Source organism: Bombus pascuorum, chromosome 10 (assembly GCF_905332965.1).
Source record: "Bombus pascuorum chromosome 10, iyBomPasc1.1, whole genome shotgun sequence".
In the NCBI taxonomy this organism is placed as follows: domain Eukaryota; kingdom Metazoa; phylum Arthropoda; class Insecta; order Hymenoptera; family Apidae; genus Bombus; species Bombus pascuorum.
The window spans coordinates 4,481,917-4,501,701 of NC_083497.1; the positions used below are offsets into that span (position 1 = coordinate 4,481,917).

General features: G+C 39.9%; 1 protein-coding gene across 4 annotated transcripts in view; it reads left to right on the plus strand.

The window, feature by feature from the left end:
• Positions 1-19,785, plus strand: part of LOC132911214 (POU domain, class 6, transcription factor 1) — a 211,163-nt gene that overhangs the window by 152,093 nt on the left and 39,285 nt on the right. For 2 of the 4 annotated variants that reach the window (XM_060967661.1, XM_060967658.1), the window contains exon 3: positions 4,608-4,655. The exons of the other annotated variants lie outside the window; for them this stretch is intronic. In XM_060967661.1, coding sequence (XP_060823644.1) covers positions 4,608-4,655 — 48 coding nt within the window. The remainder of the gene's footprint in view (positions 1-4,607; positions 4,656-19,785) is intronic. 4 annotated transcript variants of the gene reach the window in all.

A 19,785-nucleotide genomic window follows, 5' to 3' on the forward strand; every position in this document is an offset into this window, starting at 1 on the left:
CTACAAAATCAAAATGAAAAACACAGAATTATAATATAAATTTGATAGAATTGTAACGGTATTCGCTTAAATTACTACGTTTAATACTTACCAAATATATTAAAATACATATATAAAAAACATTCACGAATGAATTCCATTTCATTTCATCTATTAATCCATAACTTTGACATTCTTCTTTTTTTTTCTTTTTATACTTCCATTTGTTCAACGCTCTATGAATACATATTGTAATTTTCGATTTAATAGGAAAGTAGTATCTCGATATTCATTTTATTTGAAAAACTACAATGCACGGGGAACGCGAGGAAGATTTTACCGTTATCCATCGGTGGTTACCGTGTGGCGCGAAATTTTCTTTTTCAACCAAAGGGTTGAATCGCTGTCGAACGCATAACGCGTAATTACTGTCCACCGATTGGCGGAGGCAACGTTTATGTGCTGGCCGTGTAACGTCCAGTTATACAGGCTCGTCGATGGTCGTCATTTACAGGAATGTCGCATTGGCCAGCAAGCCGTGCGTACAGCGCGTGCTAGTGTGCGGCTATTTATGAATTGACACCGCATTAGGGATATTGCTTAACAATAGCGACACTGTTAGCTCGTCGAAGGGTCGGCGTGAAAAGCTGTTATTTTGAAACGTGTTATCGTTGCAAGCAGTAATTGCGAGATTGTTGAACACCGACTAAGTACACCGTTCCGCTCGCGTTATACACCGATTCTACAGTATTTTCCAGCTTAAGTAAAAGTATCGCGATAATAGTGAAATTAAATCGTAGACTCGCCTAAATCTCTACTAGAAAATTACAAATTTCGATATACTTTCTTTCACATTCCGTTTCTCCATTGGACTTTCTTGCTTCATGTTTCGTCTCTCTCTCGCGTTTCTTTTCGGTTTGGGAAATTCATCGAAATTACGTCGTATTAATTTTTTGTCTCTCGTAAGTAACTAAACGCGAGAAGTTGCATTTATATTCTGTAATTAATTAACGTGGCTCACAGTCAGCTTGAAAGAAAACTTTGTATGGACATCGTTGTAATTAAATTCGTTGCTACGCTTTCAATTAAAAGGAAGAAAAAAGAGAGTGGGAAGGGGGAGGAAAGGAAGGGAAGAAAGAGGAAAAATATAAAAGAGGGTTACGTAATTTCTGACACGTTCTTTGCGACTCCTTCCGCGAAAGCGTTCCAATAGAACGCTCGAATTCGTAATTAGAAAAGTCAAACGGCAAAGCGACCGCCACCGCGTGGAAGAAAGCGATTTTTTTTTCTTTTTTTTTGACAACAATTTGGTGAACACACGACTTTTTTTCCCTCGACTCGTTACACTTTTTCACGGTTCCCTCATTACTTTTCCGCGATAAAGTATAATAATTCCGCGTAGAATTAATACTACATATTTAAAATGTCCTGTTTCGCGTTTTGTTGCTCACCTTTGCCGACAGATTTTTAACGGGTAACCCATTATATCTGCCAGCTAGATTCTTAAACTGAACTTTTACCCCGTGTTATTCATAGAATGTTCTTTCAAACTTGCCCAAATAACGTGTCGCGTAAAAGACATTTATTATTATGCTTATTATAATCGGAATAATGATACAATGAGAAATACAGGGGCTTTAACTCTATCAGTTTACAATATGTAGATTCACATTCCTTTTCTTTTTATTATATTTCCCACAAAAAATTATATTCGCGCAAAGTGAAATTGGGATTAAATTTTATAATACGAATAATGCCAACGAGCTGTAGGATAATACATTAGATTCGTTTCATATGAAATTAAAAAATGTTTCGGATTCTTAGCAGAGATTAGTCGATGTTTATGTACACATCTCGTTGTTTTGTATTTAAATACTCAAAATCTAATTAGGAAAGAAAGGTCTGTTGCTTTTAAATGGTTCTAAATCTTAATGAAGGATACATTGGTTACTATCCTTATTACAATCGGGATAATGGCAGAATGTGAACCGTGGAGGTTTATTCTATCTCATAAAGATGGCTTTATACACAGTAAAGTTGGTATTGCAAGATAAAGGGATTGTTTTATGCGTAATTCAAACAAGTTTCGTTCTTCTACCGAAAATATATTATGATTTAAATACAATTGTATTGCGTCATAATCACTAGAACAACAATTCAGACAAATCTTTTGTATTGATATATCACATACGGATTGTTACTCTATGCAAAAAGGTACACCTTTTCTTCTATAAAAAATTTCGTCTTTGAGAATTATTATTTTATAAATTTCCTTTGTGAATGTGTAAATTTAGTGGTTGAATTAAACAACAGATTAAACAAACTGTTGCTATTGAATTAATTCTTACATCACAGTGATTTAATACATAAAATCTTAACACCTAAATATAATTTACAATACAGTCAAAATTTCTAACATACCATAAACCATTTTCTAAACACTGCTCATAAAATATCCAAGCCGCGAATTAACAATAAATTGGAACACCTGGAGCTCGCACGAGATCTCAACACTTAAACATAATATCCCGGCCTAGAAACGAAAGCAGGCCGAACAGAGTCTGTGATTTAAAAAAGAACAACGCAGGAGCTTTGTTCGTAATGGCAATTCTCAAACGTAGCGCGAGTTGCAGGCGCGCGCGCGTGAAGTGCATAAACTTCCTGTGACGCGCGCGGCCGAAGGTACAAAACCGCGTGCAAGTTGCGGGCGGCGAATGCGCGCGATATAAAACGCCTTTGTCTTGCAAAAACCCGCAGACGTATATCATGCGAGGCCAGGCCACCAGCGGGCATTGTTTCACTCTCGCATAATTACCGCGAGTCACGTTTTAAAGTTGAATTTCACCTAAATAAAGCTTAATGTTATTATCGCGGCCAACGGCGAGCCGCTGCCGCCATTATGAGCTGGTTACAGTCTCAAACGTCATTGTGCCGTGTGATCGTTTTCCACGATATTAAGGCGCAAACGACGTTTTTCCACTGTTTTTAACCCCGGCATCGTCGGCGACCCGTCGCGATCGACGTTAATTAGATGCACGCCGCGAGCGTTACCGGTGTGTTGCTGGATATATATTCTTGAATGGCTCGACTAACTTTGTTACATTGACTTCCCGTCGTTTCTTTGTACGTCTCCTCTTTTTCCTTTTTCGTTAGAAAAAGAATTTCGTTCGTTAAGCTGCCAACTCTAGAGATTATAATGCGATTTAGTAGGAAAAGCAAAGGAACATTCGCGAGGGTGCAGCTTCTTCCTTGGTCATTTTAATCTTGTCACTGTAGATTAAAACGGTAGCGTGCTATAATCACTATGTTACAAAATTAAAAAAAAAATTCGTTCCTTGTAGATTTTGAATATAATTATTTATCGAATATTTAAAATAGCAAATACATAACGATTAATGTACCGTCGTGACAATTATAAATCTTAACAACTTATAGTCTTTTGTGCGCACGACGAGACATGGATTCTACAGCGAAGGGGTTAATTTATGAAATTCTGAAATTAATATTTACAATACATAATTTTTTTTTAAATTTTTCAATGTTATTATCTAAGTGTACAATTAATGTTCAATTGCAATAATCCCAACAAAGACATTGCATATTTTCATAAATTCGTTTCTCCTCTTTTCAGTATGTCGAATTAATCAGTGACTATTCTCTGATATTCAATTCATGGAGTTAATCAGTATAGCTTCTGAAAGGCTCTTATGAATCTCTCAGAAGATCAACTGATCAATTATAGTTTTTGTAATAAATGATTTTATTTTATAAACTCATTTATCGCAAGAAGATGGTACAAACAATAATAAATTCCAAATTGTAAAAATACTCCTTTTTTCATTTTCCAATTAATAACGTTGATCAATTTTCTTTTGAAGAATAATCAAGTAATTTACTGAAAGCATCAATAAATTACTATCCTATCAAAATGAAATGTTCAAATCTAAACCGTTGACAAACAAATTGTAACAAGGGATTGTTATTAGGATTGCTATTAGTAAAACGGATGGTAGAATGGGAGGGGGGATGGTTGTCCTTAAATTTAACAGAGACATGGTCAGGAAGGTTGCGCATGTTCCACTGACGTCAACGCTAAATCGAGAAATTAATTACTAAAATTGCAAGAAAAACCGGAGCGGGTCGATAACTGATACAACTTCATTAAATTTACCGATCGATGAGGAGTGGCGAACGCGGCGACGCGGGCAAAAAATCAGGCTATTATCCCGCCGAAAACGGCGGTATTGATAAAACCCGCGTCGCGATCACGGCCGACCGGACAAACACAATGATAGCGAGCGAACGAAATTTTTTTTCTCCCCTCGCCTCCAGCCCCTGCCCGTCCCGATTCACTCCCCTTTTTGCCGATCCTGTACCACCACCTACGCATCCCCTTTTCGCCCCTGTGCCACCCCTTTCGTGCGTCGCTTCTGCAAAACTCTCCGTCCGCGAGCATAAAAGTCGGCGTAATAAACGGCGAGCGTCCGAAAGGGGTCGAAAAGGGATGGATTAACCGACGGCGGCCGTTGATGGAACAACGTAATGCATACGTGATGTTTAATTAATCAATTAATAACCGTATTATTGTTTTGTTTAATTAAAAATAATGAATCTCTCTCTGTCTGTAGCGTTGGTGGGCGGATTTACGAGCACGACCGGCGTCGGCATCATCCACCGTACGTATCAATCGCATTTGAAAGCTGACGCAGGCTACGGATAAGCCTACCTTATGTATCTGTGCTTTTTATCGATATACGATAGGTTTATTTCTTTTTCTTTTTTTTTTTTTTTTTTTCTGATTTTTCACGTATCCTTTTGTTTTCTCTTGCCCGTATAGCGCTTTCTTTCTATCATGGAACATTATTTACGCGAGATGTTTGAGTTTTTGTACTTTCTTTCTTTTCGTTTCAATGCACGCGCGAATTAGTGGATTTTAGTGATCGAGATAGAGTCGTCGCGGTAACAATCACATAGATTATATCGCTTTATGATTGTATGGGTTGAAATAGAAATTTACGATGATCAATTGGTAGATATTTTAACATAGAAAAAATTGCAATAGTGATGAAACGAATCGAAGCCTACAGCTTTTTTCGTTATTCAAAGGCAATAGTCAGATGTTTTGAAAATTCATATTTCAAATGTTCAATTGCCAACAGATCCAATATATTAAAAGCTTCAAGAATTCAATGTGAAATATTCAAATATTCAAAGTTTCACATATTTAAAATTCAAATATTCGAAATTCTATATGTAAAAAATCCAGATTTTAAATACTCTAAATACCAATATCGATGATAGATATATCGATCGAAATCAGAGACGGCTAGATAAGGACACGAAACCGGGGTATTCTCCGTTGGAACCCAAACGCGTCCACGTTCCGGTTGACGGTTTATATTTCGCTAGCAGTCGATTTTAATAAACTCGATGTAAACGGTTGGCCCCTACCCTTTGTAGAGAAAGTTTCCGGGAGAGCGCGCCGATTTTTAAATATAGTGTGCCCGGTAGGTTTGGGCAGCAACGGGAGCCTGGGTCGGGTGTGGAACCGTGTGCCACCGTCAAAGCTTTTCGCCAAGCGTTCTCCGCTTGCCTCGTTGATCCACGAAAAAGGCTCACCATCCGTGGAATCTTTTGTTTATAATTTTTTTGATCATTACCCAACAGGCTACTAATTCCACCGGCGGGTGCATTCAAAATTTATCGGCGACGCGACAAAACGCACCCTCCAATCTTTTTTATCTTCCTCTGCTACACCTGCTACTTCTGTCTCTGTTCGTCAACCGGCTATCCGCGATCGTTTCTCTTCCCTTTTTCGCTGCTTTTCACCTTTCTCTCTCTATTCTGTGTTTCTCTTGCACTCGTGTCTCTCTGTCTGCCGCGGTCCCTCTGTCTGTCGTGGTCCCTGTAGCTGTCCGCTCGCTTTCAAGCGTCCCATTCCCTATTGGACAGCGTTCAAAGGGTATTCAGAGTCGAAGGTCCGGAAATGGTTCGGTGAAAAAAAAACAGGTGAATAGAGTTAGGCACTTGTTTGTCCGACGGATCTATCCGGACGTCGTGATTCACCCAAAATTTAGATCCTATCATCTATTTCCTTTATATTGGTTCCTTCATTTTTGACCAATTAATTATACATGATTTTATAGTAGTAATATTAGATTTTCATTTAGTAAATTTTGAAGTTTGAAGATAATGAATGAATGATATCATTAACCCATTTTAGTCTTGCGTTAGTAGGCCAATATCATATCGAGAAACTGATTAGTTCAATTGAGAAAATGAATAAAAATAGAGGTAAAATAGTTGAATAATATAATTTCATTGATATAACAATTGGTCGTACCACATGCTAGAAAATTTTCAGTAAATATTAGTATGAAAAAGAACTTACCATTTCTATTTACACTCCACAAATATCGCGTATGATATCCATATATTGCTATACATGACTTCTTTAACTCTTTATGTTCGTAGTAACCAGCCGATCCAGAACGCTTTCACGTTTTAATTTCCAAACCGATAGAGCCTGTGCATAAATCACGTTCGTGGAACAGAAACATTCGAGAAATGTCTGACGCGTATATCGAGGACAGTCGAATAAAAGTGGCTCCCCCGTACATCTATATACATGCACTTTTTTTTATTTTCACCGAGTTAATTGAGATTGCTCGAAACGCGAAAAACGCATCCGATCGCGAGGCGCGGCTGGGTCGCGTATCTCTCTTTGATCCTCCCGTGCCGACGTTTTTCCTACCCCGCGCTATATATACGAGCGTAATTATCAGCATTTAAATCCCTGTTCCCATCATCAAAAATGTGCCCAGACCACACCGGGCCGCCGCTGTTTGTGTTTCGCGAAGAGTAACCGCCGCGTTTTCGAGAGGTAATCGGCATCGTCAAAGAAAGTGACGAGTGCCCAAGCACCGTTAATGAGACACGTTTTACACGTATCCTGCGGGATAACTCCGATTCCACGTGCTTGTCTGTATGGCATATTCGAAACCAACCTCAGTTAGTAAGAGACATATAAAAAAAAAAAAGAAAAAAAATAAAGAATGAAAGAGGGAAAAAATAAAAAGAGGGCGAACAAGTGGCCTCGAGGTGCTGGTGGTGGTGGTGGTGGTAAAGGGTAACAGTCTGCATTCAGAGATCGCGGTATATCAGGGGAAGGGATGAAAAGGGGGTTGGTAATACGGGGTAGAGAGAGCAAAAGCGCGGGATACGGTAGAAATAATGTGTTTAGGCGCAGGCATTTTTATCGCGCTACACCCTCAACCCCCACCAACCCCGTTCGCCCCTTCAGCCCCTAAAGCTTTTGTTGTTTCCAATGCTTTATGTGAATTGCACTGTAAAATCTCATTATATTCGTGTGCAATGCGTCCATTATATCCTGTGCCAGAAACATTTTCTCCCACCGGATTTTTCCTCTCCCTCTACCTCCTCGTGTTCTTTTTATATTTTTCTGTTTCTTCCCTGCTTTTTTCCTACTTTTTTTATCTTATTTTTTTCTGTTCTATTCTACTTGCCATGCTTTCGTTTATTCGTTCCTTTTCTCGTTCATTTTCGTTCTCTCGTTCTTCCAGTGCACAGGTCTCTGTGACCGTCTCTGTTCGTTGTTCCAAAGCCGAAACATTCCCTAAATTTATTCGCTCGTGCGACGCGCCACGGTCTAATTTGTTTCGCCGGAGTACAACGCGCCCGATGCGAAACAGCGATGGACGCTAATTACCCCGCCGCTTCGACCGATCGCTGTTCGATTTCGTCTCTCGAATCCTGTGTCGCACGCCCTCGACCGCCCTTCACCGACCGCCCAACCATCCTCCACATGCCTCTTTCACCCTTCGTTCGATCTTTTGTTATGCTAGCTTTTCGTGATTTAGAGAATCGGTTGTTTGGGTCGCTTGTTCGATGCTTTGCTCCCTCTCTCTTTCGCACACACACACACTTCTCCCCTCTCTTTCTGTCTGTCTGTCGGTCTGTCTCTGTCTCTGTCTCTGTCTCTGTCTCTGTCTCTCTCTCTCTCTCTCTCTCTCTCTCTCTCTCTCTCTCTCTCTTTCTGAACGGAGCAGACCCGATTGCGAATGGTTTTTTTTTTCGAATGTAATCAAAATGTATGGACAGCGAATGTTCGATGAAATAGAAAAACAAAAAGGCTATGAAAATTGTTACGGAAGTTAATTATAGCGAAAAGGATTTCCCTGAAATTGGTATTTCGCTGAAACGTTGCTATCATCTTGCAAAAATATCGACGAAATTTAACGGCGCCTCTTTTGCGTATAGTACGAGCTAATCTTACATTCACAGCGGAATAAAAGTGGAAAACAGTAATTATATCGAAAGAATACGATAGAATTCGAAATAGAAGTTCCTAATTCATTTTATAAAAATACTAGTAAATTTTGTAAGTATCCCGGAATAGTTTCCTTATCTGTAGATCGGTTATTTTTTTATATCATTCGATGTTTCTTAAATTTACAGAATGATTTGCTTCATGAGCATGATAACTTGCATTATAACCATAACTTCCCTTGTTGATAAACCTCACGTAGCATCATAAAGACAGAGTACATAAACTTTCACCATTCAGATCATATAGCATTCTTTGACAAAGAGATCATCATTTTTTTTGCATTCCTTATATTTATTATTATTATAGTATTAGTAGTTCTAGTGTTAATTTTCAATGTCATTCTTATATAAATTTTTAATAAAAATATAAATTTCCAAGAAAAGCTACTAATCTCGATTTCGTTTCGGTAAATAGAAAGGTTAAGGATATTTTACTTTTATTAACAAGCTTAGAATGAAATTGAAATTAGAAATTAAGCATAGTAACAACGATTCTTTTGCATTTGCTTCAAACTTAACAAATGCTGTTTAACTGGATCGAAACCGACCCAAAGTGCTACGTAGAAGGGTTAAACGCTGCGCAAGATCGAAGTTAGAGTCGCGTCGATAGGAGACCAATTAGGAAAGCAGCTACAAATAACGATGCATCATCGAGCCATTATTAAGAAGAAAGAGAGTCAGTCGGAATAAAAGTATGGGACGAACCGTTAAGCTCAGCCGGGCAAAGCAACTGGGAGGTTAATGGCGCGTCGTTGCGTATTCCAACGGTGTTTGTTTCCTCGCAGTTGGCAATAAACTAAGATAAATGAATGTCCGTAGGCTAGGCCACTATTATTCCTTCGCTCGCTGCTTACATTAAGTTGCCCCGCATTAACGGCGATGCTGAATGTATCGCACCCATTACAAGCTCGAATTCCCGATCGAACGCTCGTCTCTCATTTGTACGAAGCACCATGAGAGAAGTCTGGCTTTCTTCAGGAGTTTGAAATCTAGGATCACGGTCTCGGAATGTTATGTACTTTAACTGAATCGTAGAAGAAAACGATTGAAATAGTACACTGCAATTTTTGGTATTTTCGTGCAAAAATCTCCATTCGAGTTAGTAATCGCGGATAAAGCTTCACACGCTTTCTCAGTTACCTATAAGTTTGGGGAATATAGGATTTTATGGTTGTATAAGGACACGTGCATTTAGATTTGATTAGATCATCAATATTATTAAAAATACAAACAATACTGTATATATAGAACACACCGAAAAGGTAACAAATGAAAAAGTTTTCAAATATTCTTGTTCACACCGAAGCGAGCAAGAAAATTCCGTAAACATCTATACGCTAAAAGACTAAATACATTTCACCCTGAGATATCGTTTCATCGACGACGGGTTGCTGAAATGAGCTGGTAGGAGTGTTTCTTTACTGCCCTACGAGACAATTCCCGAGCGTAGCTTCATCAACTCATCTCGTTTCGAAACGAAACCGACATGGTGACTGAAAATTATAACAGCATTGTGCGGCGGTTGCGTCCAAATAACCGGGATCGTTAGGTCGTAGCTGGGTACGTTTGGATAACCACGGGGAAACGCTTATGATTCGTTTGCGAAGTCGAATATCGCGCGACGAGAAGCCGCGAATCCATTCTGCTGAAGGTAAGGCGGTGAAGAGAGGAGCTGCTGGAGGGCAACACGGTGGCAGGCAACCGTCGGCAGTAACGTCGTCGCAAAATCCACTGTGAGTACGCCTCAAATTCCGGCAGAGGAGGCTCAGCTCGTAAAGCACAGGAAGATGCATGCCGGGATATTAAGGCCATTATCGCCGTTGCATATTCATGCCGTATTATAATGAAAATACAGTTTATTACCGAAGATTAACAGCTTCTTACGACGACGTGCGCTCGCTGCCGAGCTGGCGACTACCCTCTGCGCCGCGTTTCACCCCTCTTTCGCTGTGCCAGGATTCGATGAAGATGGAAACGCGTTCGATAGAAAGTTCTTTACCGCTGCGTTGTTCAGTGTGAGTGTTTTGGTCTTAGGTATATCTCTTTGTATATTATGCCGAGTGGTATTGATGTTAGATTTCTTGGTTAAAGTGGGTAAACTTTAGTTACGGACATACTTCTGTTCTTTTGGATTGAAAAATTTTCTTGGCCTTCTCCTGTAGTAAGAAAGTTTGTATAAAACAGATTATTTTCTTAGATCTATATTTGAATGCTTAAGAAATGATGACAACACGCCAGAAAAAGATATCGCATTGATATTCAAAATGTTCTGAAATGAATTATTTCCACCCACGCAAGAACTACTTAGGCAAGCTTGTGTGCCATTTCCAAGAGTTGAGACAAGAACCAGTAAACCTTCAGGATTAAAGGAAAAACAAGTAAACCTTCGTAACCAAATGTAGTTAGTTTCAATTATCACAGAGATTTCTCTGAAATTGCTTTATTTTCTACAAATTCAGTATAGAAGCTACTCAATTATTTCAAATATTACAAATTATGTAGCAACCTGTAGCAATCTATAACAACCCACACAAGCAGTAACCATAATTGTAGATAATGAAAGAAAAACGAAGAAAATGTGCACTCTCGTAAATTTATTATTGGAGACGGAATAAGATACGAACAGAAGTGCACGTGTCGCTGAATTACGCACGTACATTACATACCTGCTACAATTTTAACTCTACTGCAATCCTTGAATTTATATTTATTCAATTTCATTCTTACTCTCATTCTAATAATTTAAAAAGATTTCTAATGCTCTAAGAAAATGTTTATTACGCCGTTGAAACGAAAAATGATGCGTACCTATAATCATTTTTCCATATTTTGTCACGAACCTGGGGTATTTTTAGAAGAACGCAATTGTGCCGCAAGTGACAAAAAAAAAAAAAAAAGAAGGAAAAATAATAGTTTTAAAAATCAAACTATGGAATGTACGAACAGAACAATATTATATGAATGAACAAAATCAAATCGATGTGATACAAATTTTGCGATATTTTATCTGCTCAGGTAGCGACGAGAGTTAGGAGCTGTTTTGGGAAGCTCGAATCCCCTAGTGTGCGCAGGAACTCGCGTGTGCTCCCGTTTATCCACCGTACATAAGTAATTAATTCTATGACTTGCTTGCCGAGTGACGCGACAGCTTCTGCCACGGCTGTCGCGTGCTTGCCGAAGAGTAAATAAGACGAAATGAGGGAATAGATTGAGGAATAATTCAGATATCTTTGTAAATCTTTTGTTACTATGTGACGACATTGTTTCTTTCATTTATTCTTTCATTTACAATTGCGTATTTCATTATAAATCTTCGTTGTCTGGCATATATTTTTCATTTATGGTTTTATTGCTTGTATATTTATTTAAGTACATTCTTGTTTAATATTTATGAAGCCGCTGTTGAAGTAGTAACAAAATGTAAGAAGTCGCTGAGTATTTCATCTAACATAATTCTTTTAAATATTTTTTTCCCTTTTTGAATATACAGATTAACATAGAAGAGAAGAAACGAAAATCTTCAAAGAAACTTCTGAATAGATATAGGAAGATATATACACAAAATTTGGATCGCTATAAGTACATTTATTAATACAGTGCGATAGTACAATAGTGAAATTTTATCGCTCAAATTGACATAGACGAATGTGGATTTTTTATTTATTTCAAGTGTCACGTGTAAGACACTGAATCTAACAAATATTACGAAACATTATGTTATAAATAACACATGGCAGGCTATAATTATTCAGTCAAACAATAAAACGGAATCTTCATCAGCAACTTGTCTGACTCACTTTCGACAATCCGCCAGAGTTCTCTCCCCCCCTCACTTTCTCTCTCTCTCTCTCTCTCTCTCTCTCTCTCTCTCTCGAAAACCGACCATGTCCAGCGGTTGTCACCCTCTTGAGCCAATTTCCTTGGCTGGGAGGGCCAGCCTCGCCGTCTTAATTCCTCCTCCACTATAGACGGGGAACGAGGTACTACAGAGATTCCGTTTACGTACCGTAAATAAGTAAATAATTCATTCTCTGACTCGCTTGGCAAGTGGCACGAGGAGTAAGCGTGTCCTGGAGGATGATGGAGGGAACAAGAGACCAAGGAGAGTGGGCGAGGAAATGCTCGTGGAGGGGTTTCTAGGAAAGGGAGAAAGACTACTGTACCAGCAACTACGTCGTGAAGACGACGACAAGGGGTGGTAACACGGGCGGTGGGGATTGAAATCTGCATAATATCGGTAATGCTCAAAATGCGAGTCGCGTAGCTACCTGCCTTGCTTACCCCCGCGTACCGCTCCACAGTCGCGTCAACTAAAACTTAATTATAATTAATTAATGCGACTGCTAACTGTGGCGGCCGGACAAGTATTGACCCGACACGCCACGCTCGACCGTTTCTGATTCTCTTCCCATGCGCGAATCCCTCTCGATCTTTCCTGTTCCTTCGTCTGATCCCCGGCTACTCGGTGTCATCAAGGCCGCTGACGTGGCAGATCTCGTGTCTTAATTCCGCATTTCGACCGTCTTTGCTTTCGCCACCATCTTCGTCCTCTACGTTCCTCTCCTTCTCTCTTTACTCGACCGTCACACCCCCTAAGAGGAACGATAGAGAGGAGGGAGGCTTGGTGCAAGAACTGGGACATAACATTTCCGTGGCGGAGGCGGTACTAAGTCTATGGCTCCGTACAGTACGTAATTAGAAACCTTTGTGCAAAATGAATACTGTTAATTAACGTACCTAAAAAGACATTATACCCGCGGGCTGGTAAACTAAATATGGCCTCCGGCGAGCGTATTACACCGTTCACGGTGTAAATAAGCGATTTGCTCGTCGCCCACGCCGACAATATACGCCTTCTTGCTATCGTTAAGTCATAATGAATTGTATTCGCGACTCGCGAGAAGAGTTCCCTCTTCGTTGTTGGACGCAGCGTCGAGTTACGTCGCCATCTACAGCCTCGTCGCACGCCGATTTCGTACTCAAAGCCGGCTAATGCATGGAAAACTCGTGAGGGTCGTTCTTTCAAAATGATTCCTCCAAGAAATTTTGACGAAAATTCTAACAACACGGACTTATGAATATTTGAACAGAAAACCAACAAAATTATTCTTTTCACGCTTCTCTTCTGTAATTTTGTGCAATAAGAAAGAGAACAAAATGATAGATTCGAAAGTACAATGTATTATAAGACGCGATTAATATTAATTTGATCGTTCCGTTAAGTTAACTGAATCAGTATTAGTCCAAAATGTTCAAAAGAATATTAAAAACATATTTCATCTTAAAATCAAACGAACAGACAGTTTTATCGTGGCATTGTTTAACCAAGTATTGAATTTAAAGATTGATCAAACTAGGATCTAACATTTTAATTTAATATCTATTTTGAGCTTAGATCGAATGAATCATTCGCATTACGTGATATTCTGTGATATTTTGTGATTAAATAGGAAAACAGGATAGGTGGATTATGTCAAGAGATGATGAATGTATATAGTTGATATTAATTGCCCCTTAATTTATTAATTCGTTCGCATTATCTCAGAATCGTACAGCGAGAGATCGTCCGAGGTCGTCCGAGATCGGGGTTCTCTGTTCGCTTTTACGTGGCCGGACTGGAGTTCGGCGAGCAATTACAATATGAAAGGCACATAAATCAGCAGGTTTAATTAACGCGTTGTTATTATGATTATGACACCACCACGGGATTATAATATCCCGAAATGCTCCTGGAGAGCACAGTACCCGCTGTAAGCCATTTTTCAATGGACCGCAAACGCGAAAACTCCTTTTGACTTATCACAAGATCCGTTTGAAAGAAAGTCACCCATCTCGCGCGACATTTTCTACTTTTATCCTTCCAATTCTTTTTAAAAAACTGAATATTAGTTACGAAAATAACATAAAGATAAGATTTGAAATGAGCATAGTTTTGGAAATAGCATAAGCTTAGAAATTATTTTTAGTTTCTTAAATCGAATTTGCAAAAATGCTCCGTTAATTGAATTAAAGTCAGTCAAATTAATTAAATATTAAATGAACGGCCCAGAGAAAAGGTAACATAAGCGATACAATTTTTAATTTGGAGAAACTTTAATTAAATTTGTAAGCTTTTTTTAAACATACTATTTGTATTCATAAAATAAAGACACTTGCACAGTTTTTCATTTAAGCGAATACGGACCCTACACATTATTTCCTGAGTTTATTTTTTTTTTTTTTTTTTTTTTTTTACAAATTGCCTGGTGTCATTCCCAAAGCAATTTCCACGAAAACTTTTACTATTCCAAAGTATCCCAAATTTCGCCAAGATTAACCACGCAAGTATAGCGTTTAAAGACGCAAACAGTTGAAAAGGATGAGAAATTATAGAAGGTACATATTTCGAAAGAAATGGAGAACAATGGAAAGAAAACGAAGGACGTTGAAAGATAGAGAAAAGAAAGAACCCTTGGTCGTAACGGAAGAGCGGCCGGGAACAGGGACTCCCGTTTTTCTCCCTGTCCTCGTTCCCCTGGCTGCGAAACAGTCTGTGAAAGCACGACTTCTCTATTACCGTCAGTTAATAGGGTTTTTAAAAGTCAAGTGCATCTCGCATCCCCGCACCATGACGAGAGTGTGGGACATAGAGAACGAGTGAGAGGAAGAGAGTCCGGGACGATGGCGAGCACATAGGTGGAAGGCAAAAGGTAGCGAAAACGTAGAAGAGGGATTGGCAGAAGCTGGAGGGATGAGACTGCATTCAAAGGTAGCCAATATAAACCCGGCAAGTGCTCGCTGTTGTGGACGTTTGCGAGAGTTTTTCCGCTATGACTGGTAGTTCCAGAAAACACTCGCTCGATACTCATAATCAAGTAATCACAGATGATGCGGGAGCATCGAGTGGTACGTTTCAGCTATCAGCTATTAGCCCTCGTCGATATACATGGGCAGTAAGAGAGACGATGATGAGAGACGCCTTTTAGTCAGCGGCTCTCAAGCTACACACCGTGTACGTTACCGCGGTGGTCGAGTCGATCGGAGCTTATGTTCGTGTCGCAAGGGAAACGGCAAGAGAACGAGGGTGACAGATCGTATGATGATGGTGTATCTCGCGAGAAACGGACTAGGGGACGATAAAGAGAAATCAATCTACGGGGACCACGTACGACGCGAACGGAAACTGACTGAGCGACCCTGCGATATTTTTTAATTAATCGAATTATTGAACTGTATCGCAATTGAATTGAATTAAGTGTCGGTGCCGCGGAACCTGGAAGCGCGCAATTTTCTGTCATTATTGCAACGTCCTCCACCCCCTATAGCCCCTTGTGCAGTCTGCTCTCTATCGTCGTCTCCCTCAGTCGTCTCGATCGTATCTTCTCTTCTTCCCCCTTTTTCTCCTCGTTCCCATGTTCTTGCGTTCTTCGTCCCGCTGCTCGTCACCCTTATACCTTTTCGTCGCCCGTTTCGTCGCGACCCTTGGACTACCCCTTCCCCTCTGCCGTTCCACGTTCCATCGGCACCCTCGTCGATACACGCACTCACGCATCAACCAACACTGCCGCGTGACGCGCGTTTATATCGTAGCTGCACCACGTGGCCCTCACTAATTACCTATCCAGCTGTACCGCACGAGTAAACGACGGGAAGGGTTGTGCCTCCGCGCGAACGCCAAGGATTTTTTTTCGGTCCCCGGGAAATATTGATAAAGTAAACGTAGCTGTCTCGGCAAGCGAGATAATTAAAAAAAAAAAGAGAATAAAGGGAATCCTTGCTGCGCGTCGAAAATAGAGTGAGCGCGATTAAGGGATCTTTTCTCTGGAAAATTGTTTTTTTAAAGAACATCTATTTAGGAAATTTTTAGTGGAATTGAACTAATATGTTTATTTTTGTGTTTGAAGTAGTGGAAGTAGATCGTTCAACCCTTAACTGGTGCAGTGAGAATTAAATAGTCGATAGAAATACATTTTTCATTTTCATGACAGAGTGTTGTACTTCTCACTATGTAGTTACGTTTGATGTCTGTACGATGTAAGATTAGTCTTTGCTGATTAATTGTTCATTTCTTGCTTTCTTATCAACGATCTCACTTGCACCTTATCAGTTGAGGATTAATTTATTCTTAAATTCGAAAAGATATTTGCTATATGTGTGGCGTGTCTTCTAGAATTTCTTTGAAGCTATTAACACACACAACGGTTAACTATCGTGCTCGGTCAAATATCCCCTAGCACGAACTCATACTTGACGTATTTCAATTAACCTCATTGCCGTGGCTCGTTACGTCCACCAAATGTCAAACATGCTCGTCCATGTTACGGGGATCCATGGCGGCCGTGACATCGAACCTTCCACCAGCTGTTCGACGATTATTATTTCAGCCATTGTCGAGTATCGTTCAGATCCTACAACTGACTGTGCGAACTATATTTCAACATATGCTGAGAAGTATTACTCCGACGATTCTACTTTCACTTATAAAAGTTACTCGCACTTCTACTTTTATTATCCACGAAATTTTACGTTCTTATATTCGAGTAACTTATTATAAACTTTTAGCCAATCTACCCAGTGTACAATTATAGCGGAAACCGAGAACGATTACATCACCGATCCCATAAAGATCGATACGACTTTAATTCCCCGCGGTTCACCGGTTTCAATCGCCACATCCCGAGGGTGGATTTCAAAAATTCAGCGGACCGATCAAATCGCGGCTGCCACATTCGGTATCTCGGTTGGCGAAACGAGGTCCGCCGAGGCCACGATTTCCCCTTGAAACCTGGTAGGCCTATCGAGCGGCGGCAGACCACAATAATTCAAACGAGACGAGGCCGGAACGGTTACGAAAACCGCGGAACGAATCGTCTCAGCGAGACACGATTTAGAACACCTCTACGGTGGCGCGTCGTCGTCGACGAAAAAGGGATGGGTTGGACAAAGAGGGTGGGTGAAGAAGATAGGTGAATGAGAAAGAGAGGGTGGAGAAGAGAGAGAAAGGAAGCAGAAGAGGGAAACACGAAGTTGAAAGAGGAGGTCGTGGGTGGTTGGGTGGACCATGGGGTGCGGAAGGGCGACGGTGTGGGGGTAGAGGGTGGTCTAACCAAACTTAATTGAATCCCAGTCCGAATGTATAATATGTAGACTGCCTGCATAATGTCGTGAGCCAGCAGTGATTCTCAACGAGCCACGTGGCCGTTTCAACGTTAAGCGTCGCGACGCTGGCCTGGCCGCGACAAACACCGAATTTTGAGAACCATCCACGGAATTAGATATACAATAATGTAAGCAGAGCCCCGTTGCGGTGTAAGGGCTGATGGTAAGGTCATGTATATTCATACATCGGTCGACCCACCTCCGATTCTCTCGCCCAACCACCCCTACCAACGTAGCTACCACTACCACACTCATCACGACCACCTTCTCAGCCAGCTTTTCTATCTTACTCTCTCTCTTGTTCTCCAATGTGTTTCTCGAGCTCATGCTCCTCTTTCATCCTCGCTCACACCGTGCTGTACTCGCCTTCAACCAACCGCCCCCTCTTAACCGGCAAAGACCGAGAGCCAAACAACCACGCTGCGAATAGATTTACGTCACGTCCGCGCTGTTTACGACTGGCGAGCATTAAGATGTCTGTTGCGAAGAATATTCTGAACGTTGCCGATGAGCTGATTACAGGGCGCTCGCGTGTACCGGATAGTTGGCTCGTTCTTAGCTAGATGGTATATATACCGGACGCTATCAATAGTTGTTGCACGTCGTTTTAGGGATAATTGGTATGCGATATTTGACAGGATTATATGATTAGAGTGAGTGAGATTAATCTTAAAGTGGTAGAATTTGTCATCTTGTTGGCTGATTAAGGTTTCGTTTGTCGTAAACAGTATCTTTGATTGTTAATTATTGATCAAATGCAGTTTCTATACAAAGAAGTATATCGTATACCGTGGCTACAGATACTATTTGCATAGTATTGTATTTATTATAGCATTTATTCATATCATTTAGTAGTATAGCTACAAAAATTTCATGGTATGAACGTGAAATGTAAAACTTGATAAGAAAATACTTTTTTAGACAGTAATGTGCAAATACTTTCTGCAGCCACTAATGTCAAAAACTGAATAGATTAAAACATCAAATCCACTTAAAAATGGGATCGTATAGCCTTCAATTATATTTATGAATTTAAAAAAGTAACAAAATTTTAAACAATATCGCGTACAGACTACGATAGTGATTTTCCTGTTTAATTTGACAACGTAACGTTACATGATTGAATAATTCTTCATACCCGTTTCGTCTCCTGAATCATTTAAAATAATCGCATCCACTTTGCTGTAAACCGTGAAAACCGCGTTATTTAAAAGTTTCCTCTGGCTAGGAGCAGCAAGTTCTGCCGAAACTTCGTTTTGATTCTGCCCAATCAGACGAGCAAACAGCGTTTCGTCGGAATTTATGCAGGACGTAATTACACGGAGCCAAGAGAAGGAAAGATACAGTCCGGTGCATTATCGCGAGGTCTCGGGGATTTCTTACAATTTCTCGAACGCGGCGTGTCCGAATAGTCGTTAGAACGCATTTCCTCGGAAACGATATCTGGATATAATGAAGGATCCATTTACAAGTAAGATTCGCCCCGGCGACTTCATTACCCCACGATTTCACCACGAACACCCCGCGGCATTCGTAATGAGCGATGGTCATTCATTTTAATATCCATTAAATGCAAATACCACCGGGCACAAACGTTTACTCCTATTTCGAATTATTTCGCTGACTCGCCGTAATTAAGCTTTTCGAAGGGACTCGGGGAAACATTACCTACGGAGGAGTCGTTACCGGTAACGATGCCCCTCTACTTCTCGTCTTTCTCTTTCTTTCGTTCTACGTATCGTTTCCTATACAAAAAGTACCCGAACGCTTGGCACAGAATCCTTTTATGAATATATTACGTGCATTACGAGAAAAGTTTTGAAATTTCTTTAGTATTGTAATAAGGCACATGATTATATTCGTAAAATTTGTAACCAATCTAGAAATGTACATAGAGGGTACAAGACATTTATTGCAAATATACACTGGATGAATAAATAACATACAGCATAAACATACAATTAGTGCCAGTTGGTTTCGCTAAATTTGTGGCTTATTAATGCAGTGAATAATTGATTGTTCAAATACTTTGACGAACCTTGCAAAATGTATACATCCAATAAATATTGTATGTAACTTCTCTATATATTTTGAGATCCGTTCCATTAGAGTTATGATAGTCCTGTCTCGATATAATGAAATTTCAAAATGGTTTGTATAATATAAAAAGCTATTAGAAATGTTCTGATTCTTTCGTCACCCACTGTACAATGTGTGTATAATGACATGGAAGTATTCAAACAGTTCACGAAACGAAGGATCGCAAATATGTGAAAATTGAATTATTTACGATTTTAAAAGTAATTTTCAAACAATACT